Genomic DNA, 11,266 nt, shown 5'->3' on the forward strand with positions numbered 1-11,266 from the left:
CTGGTAACATTTTCATGTTTCATTGGGTGGGGAGTCCTGAATCTACCTTCAAATAGCTCTTAATCAACTGTGTTAATTCTGTTTCCCTATCATGTTAAAGCATTGGCTTCTTACCACATTTAATCTATCATTGCATCTTTTATTCTCTTATGACATGTTCTTTAATTTTTTTAAAAAAATTGTTTATTTATTTGGGAGTCACTTATAAAGAGAGAGAGGAAGAGACAAAAGAGAGAGGTCTTTCACTTGCAGATCCACTCCTCAAGTGGCTAAAACCGCTAAGATGGAGCCAGGGCCTAGGAGTTGCTTCTGGGTCACGCATGTGGGTGGCAGGAGCCCAACTACTTGGACTGTCTTATACTGCTTTTCCCAGGTTATTCGCAGAAAACTGGACTGGAAGTGGAGCGGGCTGGAACACAGAACAAAGCCCACATGGAATGCCAGTGTTGCAGGCTGTCGCTTCACCAGCCATACTACCACGACCCTTAAAACAACCTCTGTCACTCCCTGTCAGAATTACATTTTCATTGTTTTCACCAAAAAAGTTGATTTATTTGGCTTTTTTTTTGTCATTCAGAACTTCATGTATAGTTTGACTATATTTAGACAAATTGAATTTGTTTTGGTATTCCTGTAATACATCATCTTTAAAATTCACGAGGGCATAAAATGGAATGAATGTTGTGTCTTCTCCAAATTCACATGTTGAAATTCTAAATCTCAGGATGTTGGTATGTGGGAAGTGTGATCTTTGAGAGGCAACTGAAGCAAAAATGCAGACCCCTCATGAATAGGATTAACTCACTTATGAAACAGGACCCAGAAAGAGCCACCATATGAGGACCCACCAGGAAGTTGGCTCTTTGCAACCTGCAGCAGGGCTTTCGGCAGAACCCAACAATGCTGATTCTTACTATTTATAAGATGTTCAGTCTAGCCTACTTCTTAAATAATAGCCTAAGTAAATCCAGGGCAAATAGAGTGGAGAAATCTGAAGAAACAAATTGTTCTTGCATTGTAAGAGGAGGTCCGATAATACACAAGAGTGTAATTTTTCTTGAGCCCTTTAGAGATTGGAAGTTGCAGGGCAATAAATCTAAAATCCAAGGGAAAATGGGTGCCTCACATAAAAGACAATATGTGAACACGGGCTCATCTGCGGCAGAGCAAGGAGGACGTGGCCACCATTTTAGCTGTTAAGAAAAAAATCAGCTAAAGTGACAAAATAAATTGCTGAAGGCTGATGGTAGATTAGCATGAGTATATAAAAAAATCTGTCAACCACACAAAAAAGGGAAATTTACATTGTCTTATTGTCTCTTATCCATAAATGAAGAACAAATCAAAAGCAACTAACAGGTAGATAGGTAGGCTGATTTTAAATAAATGACAATGCCATGTTAAGTCCAAATTATCTAAAAATATATCAGTTAAAAAACAGATTGCCAAACAAGATTAAAATCCAAGACAAATTTTATGTTTTCTACAAGAAACTTACAAATTTATTTTCTGGGGTGAGAGAGGGGAAAGGAATACTTAAGGACATGGAGAGAATGTGGTTTACTATTTTTAAGTATTTGAAAATAGGAAATGTGAAATTAGTACCACACTGAGTGTTTTAGTAAAGGCCAGGACTACTATAAGCCTTATGCCTACTCAGATTTTTTATCTGAGTAAATCTTAACTATTTACTTAGCCCTCATATTGGTCCTACTCTGCCCACTTCTCTAATAGCATCTGCCTCTTGCCCTATCTGTAATGCTGCAACCATTTTGATGTAACCATTTCTTATAAGCTCTTCTGGGTCACCTAAGTTTTTACTCTCTCTGGGACTTTTCAGGCAAGGTTGTTTCAGACTGCAATGCTACCCTTCCTCTTTTACCGGTTGATCCTTCTCTTCCTGAGGTTAGGCTAAGACTCCAGTGTTACATTCTCAGAGAAATCTGTCCTACACACCAGAAGTAGCTCCTGTTGTCTTGCACCATCACGCTTCACCACTGCGATCAGTTCAGTTCCTTCATGCAGAGCATCTGTGCTTTTGTTGATTGGCTTGTGCTTTGTCTTTCCAACAAGTCTGCACACTCCCGAGATCATATATAGTGTGTGTTCACATGGTCCTTTAGTAAAGGTAGCTCATTTTAGGATTTTTGATGTGATGTGTATCCAATAGAAACTTTGCTTTGAACTCTGATTTTATTTCCCCAAACTGGTGATACATCGTACATTCCTCTCATGACGCTAGACCACAGCAGTGAGCTGTACTCCCTGCCAGCCACTTGGGCATGAGTATAAATAACCAGTACGGCACAGCTGGGTGAATCAGGTATTTTTGATTACAGTATTTTTCCCATTTATTATGTATTTATTGGAATATAACCCATTGTCCTTACAGTGGCATCTATATTTCTAATTGGGTTCAATATTAATTAATTGAAAAATGAATGAAAAGGTCTCTTAAATCAGAATTTAAAGAACAGAAACAGCTAGACCCTATACACTCAAAGATCATGGCTACTAAAATCAACTTACTGTTATGTTAGGAAATTTCCACTCTTTACAACATAATAACACACAGGACACGATTTAAAGTGTTCAAATTGCGCCAAGGACAAGCTAGATTGTTTTAAATGCTTTACTTGAGAATCAACAATTAATTTTTTTTCTGTTTGCTTATTCTAGTTATTTTACTTGACTTTATGGCTCTGAGGGAGATCTAAGCTAATTTAAAAACATAAGATTACCAAAATAATATATTCTCACATGTCCCAAGTCTTCAGTTTTATCACTCAAATGTTTATTGTACACATTTCTATAACCATTTCATTTTAGTGGTTGTGATGATTTTCCAATAGGAGCAGGTGATAGGAGCTGAGTGAAGGAAGGAGAGGATTATTACAGGCTAGCCTTTGGAAGAATTTTTATTTTCCATTTAGAAATTCTTCCAAACGCAGGACTGTTAGAAGGAAAACAGTGTCTATTCTCAGTTTGATTTGTAGGGCTAAAAATAATCCTAAACTTTCAGTGTTCTCTTGTTAAAATCAGCTCTTTTAATTTTGAAATACCTTACACCAGAATTCTTTTATTTGAGTTAATATATCAGAAATCTTGGCATAACATGTTTGCTTTTATTACTTTTTTTTCCATTAATTAAAATATTTTCCTTTAGGGCCCAGCATGGTAGCAAAGTGGCTAAAGTCCTTGCACTTGCACATGCTGGGATCCCATATGGTTGCTGGTTCATGTCCTGGCAGCCCTGCTTCCCCATTCAGCTCCCTGCTTATGGCCTGGGAAAGCAGTCGAGGATGGCCCAAAGCCTTGGGACCTTACACCCATGTGGGAGACCAGGAAGAAGCTCCTGGCTTCAGATGGACTGAGCTCTGGCCATTGCGGCCACTTGGGGAGTGAATCAGCAGATGGAAGATCTTCCTCTCTGTCTCTGCTTTTCTCTGTATATCTGACTTTCCAATAAAAAGAAATAAATCCCAAACATATATATATATATAAAATATATATATTTCCTTTAATTTATATTTAAGTTAATGCATATAGTGTCACCATTAGATATATTATTTACATATACATTCATATGTGTGTACACATATGTGTATATAATTCGAGACACAGTAAGAAAAAGAGAGCTCTTCCCAATACTGATCTACTCCCTAAATGCTTACAACAGCTGGATTTGGGCCAGTCTGAAACAAGGAGCCAGGGATTCCATTCAGGTCTCTCACATGAGTGGCAGGGAACCAAGTACTGCTGCTTCAAGAACATACAATATCAGAAAGTTGGACTGGAAGTGGAGGCAGGACTTGATTCCAGCGATGTGTATATACCAAACTGGGGGTGCTTAAACTTGCCACACCACCAAGGCCATCCCACACATTTGCTTTTAATACATCATTTAACCTAACATGACTAAGTAGATTTAAGTTACGTATTACTCAATTCTGTTTTTGAACATCATTTTTTTTTTTATCTGTTATGTTGAACAGAGGTAGGATATCTGAACCTATTTGTTACAGAGGTAGGTATTTGAATTCAATACTTATTGAGCTTAGATAATGTGAACCTGTCAAATGTCTTAGATTTTGAATATTGCCAAAATGTGCTAACAGTATGAATACTCAGGTTAATGATACTATCCTACATTGATGCAAAATATTACATCTGCAAGATCTTTATCACACTTCTATCCATTGCAACAGCGCCCTGAGAGACCACAGAATCACCTCTATTTACCAGAGGGGTGAGGTGTGTAAGAAATCTGAAGCTTCCTACTAAGTCAGGAACAACTAAATAACAATGTTGCCAGCTGTTATAGAAATCGGATAGGAAAGCTGGTGGACAGTGACTTTTGACTTTGTATTCAACCTGGTAACTGCTGGTTTGATCTCCCAGGAAGGGAGTTGCAAGGAGAGAAAAACAATGTAGAGAGATGGATAAGAAAAGAAGAAAATAGGATGCTTTCAATTCTTCCTAGGTTTCAAGTTCAGCTATGTTAGCACTCAGAAAGTGACTGTAAAATTGGCCTGGTTTTAGTAAGTTAAACTATAGTTTAATTGTAAAAATCTGTTATTTCCCCAAATTACCATATCATAATATTATTACCTTATGTGATTACCTTAATATTCTCCACAATTATTGTCACTGTTTTCCCCAAATAAAAGAGAGCTAAAAAGAGGCAAAGAGTTGGTTAATGGGATATTTATTAATCATGATCATTATGATCTTAAATATTTAAAGTATTTGATAATACTGACATCATCACTTAGCACCATGATTTTAAACTTGTCTGAGTCTAAGAATCTAGGAGCTTTGTTGAACATTAAGACCCTTAGCCAACTCCAGATGCCCTGAGTTAGACATCAGAATCTCTACAAAAAGGCATGGAATTTGTGTTTTAAATAAATGCATTAATTTCTGTTGTACACATCAACATGTTACTTAGGTCCAGTTTGGGAGAATAACTAGGTTAAAACACAGGTTAAGTATTTGTAATGCATTAGCCATCATTGAGACATAAGGGAAGTAAATTATATGACTCTGAAATCATTTTTGTGTTAATAGTAAATATGATTGATATACTTATTGGGCAATAGAAGTATATAGTGAAGGGCTGACCTGATCTTGAAAGCAAAATTGTGAGAAATCCATTGTTTAGTTGTTCTCCATTGTCTACCAAATAAACTCCACAGCCTCATCCGGGATCTCAAGGCCTCATGCACTTGGCTGCAGTGAACATGTCTACAGCCATGCACCCTACTAGTTACAGCAGAAACTCCGTGTGCACCTGAGTATGAGTGTTTTCCTAAGTTACTTGAGGTGGTTCTAATAAGCAACAAAGCTTGAGAACTATTTTTGTATTATTATGCTTGAGTATATTATTTTATTTTTAGGTCCTTCTTATGAAATGTTAATCTGTATTTTAAACTGAGAAAATGGGTGCTGAGAAAGTTCAAGAATCTTGGTTAGGGTCACACATCCAGTGTGTGAAAACCTGAAATTCCCATTTAGGTCTGTCTTACTCTATGGACCCAACCACCTTCACTATCCCAAATGTCTCTTCCCACAGGTAATGTCTTCCCCACCTCATCTTATTTCTTAGGTCATATTTTTGTGGAATATGGAAAGGCTGTGTTATGGCAGTTCATCTGCATGTCCCTTCTCTTCAAATGGTGTGTGTGAACTTCTCAAAGTTGGAAATCCATCTCAGTTATGATTGCATCCTTCACTATGCCCCTCGCATACATGACCCTCTGCATTAAATAAACATCTGGGAGACATATGACTCCTGTGAACATATGAATCAGGGCTTTTACGTGGATACAATTTTTGATGGAACAAAATGAAACAGACCCATATAAGTGTGTTCATATAAACCCTTCCTGCAAAAGGGTTGCATTCGATGATAAATGTTGCTTTTTAAAAGTTCAAATTTTAAGTATAGAAGGTATTATAGGAATATGCTTTTCTATGCTAAAACCTGCAAAAATGAAGAATGCATTAACACTTGCTATGTTTTCCTCAAGTCTGTTCTCATTCTCAGTTGCAATGATCTTGATCATGGGTGTGCTGTTCTCAGAGCAGGAGTGAAGGAGCAAAATAGGTTGGGAGAACAGAGACTGAGTGAGTGGGGTGCACAATTGCTTCATATACACATGAAAGAATCATGCCCTGTGTCCACTGGAATTTCATGAAAGTAAATAGTCTACATATAGCCTATGATAGCAGATCCACTTTCTGCATGTATCAAAAACTTGAGAGGAACTCCTCATAGCCTTCTTCAGAAGAATGTGTGAAACTTACACTTCCCTGCTTGAAATGCTTAGACAAATATATACTACAGTGCTGAAGAACTGAGTATCTGAAACCTGAGATTTTATGTTGCATAAGGTATAACACCCTTATTGCCTAGAAACTGCTTTCCTAAATTTTCTGCCATGATCTATACCTACAATGCCCTGATACAGTTAAGTAGCAGAAGGCTGGACTTGTGACTGTTGCTGAAGGATTATACTATTGCAAGAATACAGAGGAAAATGGTGGGGTGGGCGAATGGTGAGGGAAGCTAGGATGGGGAAGGGGAAAGCCCTATACCGACAAACACGGAAATAAGAAAAACAATAAAAATTTAAAAAGGATATCCAATATCAATGTATTTTACTTTTGATGTTCTTATGATACAAAGATTCACCTGGTTGATTAATTAGATTATAATTAATCAATTGTAATTAGATTGTAATTACTGTTACACAGTAGGAACACTTTGCCCAATCTCGTGAGCTCTTGTTTTAGCTGCTGGAGAAAATAAAAAAACATATCCAGCAACAGCTGAACAATCTGAATTTTCCACATGTGAGGAACAATAAATGAGGGCTTTGCAGGCAGGGAGACCTGGCATCAGATCCTGTGCTGCCACTTTTGACCCCTGGCAAGCAAATGAGCTCTTGAAGCCCCACCATGCTCACCCTCATGCAGATATTACTGCAACGACTCTCCTGGGGTCGTTGTGAGATTTAAGCAAAGTGGTGGATACACAGGACTTAGAACAGTAATGGCAAACGTAAGATATAAAAACACAACGAAACCTACGTACTCCCTTTAACAAAAATATAAAAACTGTAAAAGTAATGGAATGATGCTGGCACCTCATAGCAACATTAATTACTTTTCTGTAACAAAATGATTTTTAGCGTTTTTTTAACCCCAAGAATTTTAGGGATTCTCATGATTTCAGTAAAAATGCTCTCAATTAGGTCTACACCACAACATGTTCATTTCTCAACAAGAATCTATCATGTACAAGTAAGCTCGAAAAAGTTCATGAGAAATTCACATTATCTCCTACTTCCATTTTCTAAGAACTACAGGAAACCTTTTGTTCATGGTCTCAGGGACACATGGGCTAGAAAGTAACTTAGTATTACCTGCTCTCTTGGAGTTAAAGTAATGGAAGAGAAAAGGATAGAGTCAATGAAATAATCATATCTGGTCATGCTCTGTTCACGGACCAAGTGTCAATGAATGACACAAATTAACTGAGTTAGAAATTTGAGATAATTAGATTGCTAAATAATCATTGCCCCTATCTCAAAGGCATTTATTAACAGCTGCTATAGTCCAACTCTCGAATGATTACTGTTTAAAACAAACATTTATAAGGTCAATCCTCAACATTCCAAACATAGAATCAATTATATCAACATGTTACCTAGTAAAAGCACAATCTTTCTTTCATAAATCCCTTAAAGGATTTTTGGGACAAAATTATTTCATTAGGATTTAATGTAAATACAATTTGTAGGCTTAAATGTTTATTCCATTTAATGTAAACAAATGGAAAAATACACTCCAGAAACTAAAAATGTTTCTTCGTAGAGATAATGGAAACTGTTTTCTTTGGTAAATCTATAAAAGGAATTGCATGAGACTGCTTGGCCCAGATCACTGAAGCATTTTCTGCTTCATTTACTTAGGAACATATTTTGGGGGTGCATTAAGTTTTTCATGTTTTATAGAAAAACACATGTCACTTGTGTTTACATGTTCTTGAAAAATGTGAATTGTTCCATTGTATACATTTGTGCGATTCACATGTTAACATGTTTCAAAAGGACCATTGGTCCCCAAGCTTCATAGACATATATAAACTAGAACAGACTTCAAAAGGTAGTATCTTCTTCAAAATCTGTTGGTGAATCAGGTTATATAGTGTACATTTAAAAAGCACAGTATAAGCAGTATGAGAAAAGAAAACAGTATGCTATTTTGAAAATAAAAGTGCAATATTCTGAGAGTTCATGCCTTTAAATCAGGTTTTAGGTGCTTTATTATGTAGAAACTGAAATAGTACTGATTTTTCTGTTGAGAAAAATACATTAGTAAAGGAAGTCAAATAAGACCAACTCTTCAGAGTGAATTCTTGGCAATTGCTAACAGGAGAGAATCGGAGGTTTCATGATCACTTTCTTCTAATGAGAACAGACTTTAGAGAAGATTAAGAAAGGAAAAGCTTGACTGTATATTAAGTTCATAGCCCGCATAGTTACTTTCTGTCGGGAAAATGAACTGATCAGACTCGTTTTCTTTATAGTTTGAATTATAGGTGATGACTCCTGAGCCAAGTTCCCAGCTTTTGGAAAATATTTGTTCAAAATGCCTGGAAACTCAGGGACACACATTAGTAATATTTTCCCTGCCTGGTTGATACAGGCGGTTCCAACTTGGCCAAGCCAGGTTGTGTGTTCCCCATATGTCCCCGAGGGAGAACGCGGAGGTGCGGGTCCAGCTCCTAGAAACACCCGCCCGGGTCAGCGCTTGCCTCTCCTCGTCCGAACCCCACCTGCTTGTGACCTAAGGGAGCAGGGGTGCGGAGGACGAGAAGGCCCCCCAGCCCTCGAGCTGCCACCGAGCTCTCCTCTGGGGACCGCGAGGATGCCGATCCTGTGGAATCCCTAAAAGACTCAGCATCCTCCAAGCCTTCGCTTGCCCAGCGTCTGCCGCCCTTGGAGCGGGAAGCACCAGACCCTGGACCCGCGGGCGCACCGTCCAGCCGGCTCGTCCGCTCGCCCTCCCCGGTTCCCACCGCGCCTCCCGGACGCTGGAGGAGCCCTCGACCTTTGGCCAAAGTGAGAGACGCAAAGCACCTACCCTGGTGATGATCAAGGGCTGGTTGAAGTCTATGCCCCCCGAGAGTCTGAAGCCCCAGGGCGCAGGGCCCGGGAGAACTACGTTCTGCGGCATGGTGTTTGCTGGCGCGGCTTTCCGGGGCTCCCAGGCTGCGAGGCGCAACGAGGCGCGAGTGTCCCCCACAGGGACGGCCCACTCCGCACCCGGGCAGCGTCCTCGCAGGGACCGCGGCGGGGGGCGCTTTATGCCCGCGGCCGGTGACGTCACTGGCCTACCCTCGTCCCCGCCCCCTCCCACCACGGAGAGCTCCAACTTTGGAAGCGAGAGGCGCGCCCGCGCCACGGGGCTTCTCCAGCGCGCACCGGCTGGGTGCGGCGTCGCTGACCGCTCTGGCGACCAATCTGGCCTCCGGTTACAGCTCCTTACACTTAAAGTCACACCTGTCCTCCTGTTTATCTTCTCCTCAGAGCCCAGAAGTCCCTGAACTGGAAGTTCAGAGTGGTCAATCCGCAACTGTTAAACTTTTAATGATCAGACACAGGCATTCTCAATACCATTAATCACTTCGGAATTTTCGGGAATTGTAATATTGACTTACTAGCTTGTGTGACTTTGGTCAAGGTACCCAAGATCCTTAAGCCTCAGTTTCCTCCTCTGTAAAATACAGATTATACAGATGCCTACATCACTAAGATACAGTAACAATTTTTGGAGAATTAGATGAGCTACTCCATGCAGTGCCTGACATTGCTTAAATGCTCAATGAGTGTTATATATATATATATATTTTAAAGATTTATTGTTATTGTTATTGGAAAGGCGGATATACAGAAAGGAGAGACAGAGAGGAAGATCTTCCATCCGATAATTCACTCCCCAAGCGGCCGCAATGGCTGGAGCTGAGCCAATCCGAAGCCAGGAGCCTCTTTTGGGTCTCCCATGCGGGTGCAAGGTCCCAAAGCTTCGGGCTGTCCTCGATTGCTTTCCCGGGCCACAGGCAGGGAGCTGGATGGGAAGCGGGGCTGCCAGGATTAGAACCGGAGCCCATATGGGATCCTGGGGGCATGCAAGGCTAGGACCTCAACCACTGCGCCATCGCACCGGGCCCAAACATTTATATTTTTGAAATAAATTTATATTTATGGATACGTGTTACGCATTGATATAAGTATAAGTATGAGAGTACTTTAAAAAGTTGATGGGAGAACGGTTTGAATAAATAATGCACATTCATAGGAACTTTTAGAAGTATATTCAGACTTTATTTTATTTAAGTGAAAAAATCTGGGGCCAGCATGGTGGCACAGCTGGTAAAGCTGCCACCTGTGACACTGGCATCCCAAATGGGCACTGGATCAAGTTTCCGCTTCTCCACTTCTGAGCCAGGTCCCTGCTAATGATCTGGGAAAAGCAGAGGAACCCACCGAAACTCCCAGTTCGTGGCTTTGGCCTGGTTCAAGCCATAACTGCACAGTTACTTGGGAAATCAAACAACAGATGGCACATCTCTTTTTATGTTTCTCCTTTCCTTTCTATAAATCTGCCTTTTAAACAAATAAAATCTTAAAAGCACACACACATGCAGAATCTAAAAGGTAAAAATACTGTGCAAACATATTCCAAACTCAATGAACTATTTAGAGGCATATTTGAGTAGACGATTAATCAACATACTCAAAATACAAATACAAATAAATGTGAGTGGTGCAATTGTCACCCCTCAGATTTAGCCTCTAGATTTGTGTCTTGATCACCTAGGAGGTGACCTCAACAGTAATCTGGAAGTTGAGGTTGCTTTGTGTCAGCCTGCACGGTGTGTCCAATAGTGCTGGAACAGGACAGGCCAAGCATGAGCATTGTTTTAGTGTCTCAGTGGACCGAGAGCTGTAGAGACAGCTTCATCCATATGATCTTAGTTTATCCATATAGTTGACCAGATTGCTACTATAGGTCCCCCAGTTTTTTTTCAGGTAAGCAAATACCTTCTTAGGAGCTAAGAACTCATAAAATCACACAACTAGTAAAAGGTGGAGCTAGAAATGAAAACTCGGGACTGTCTGGCTCCAGTGACTGCCTGGTGTAGGAGAATCTGAGTAAGGCCCTGTTCCCACCTGTGTGGAATCAGGTATTGCTG

At 40.0% G+C, this 11,266-nt stretch overlaps 1 protein-coding gene across 4 annotated transcripts in view; it reads right to left on the reverse strand.

Annotated features, from left to right (window-relative positions):
- The window catches only part of PDLIM3 (PDZ and LIM domain 3), a 30,649-nt gene extending 21,399 nt beyond the window's left edge, over window positions 1-9,250 (reverse strand). For 2 of the 4 annotated variants that reach the window (XM_040965920.1, XM_040965921.1), the window contains exon 1: window positions 9,154-9,250. In XM_040965920.1, coding sequence (XP_040821854.1) covers window positions 9,154-9,246 — 93 coding nt within the window. In that variant the 5' untranslated portion in view covers window positions 9,247-9,250. The remainder of the gene's footprint in view (window positions 1-9,153) is intronic. The other 2 variants (XM_040965923.1, XM_040965922.1) reach the window with 1 other exon arrangement.
- Between the last annotated feature and the right edge of the window lie 2,016 nt (window positions 9,251-11,266).

This window comes from Ochotona curzoniae, unplaced genomic scaffold (assembly GCF_017591425.1).
Source record: "Ochotona curzoniae isolate NIBS_2020 unplaced genomic scaffold, NIBS_Ocur_1.0 scaffold_4505, whole genome shotgun sequence".
Lineage (NCBI taxonomy): Eukaryota > Metazoa > Chordata > Mammalia > Lagomorpha > Ochotonidae > Ochotona > Ochotona curzoniae.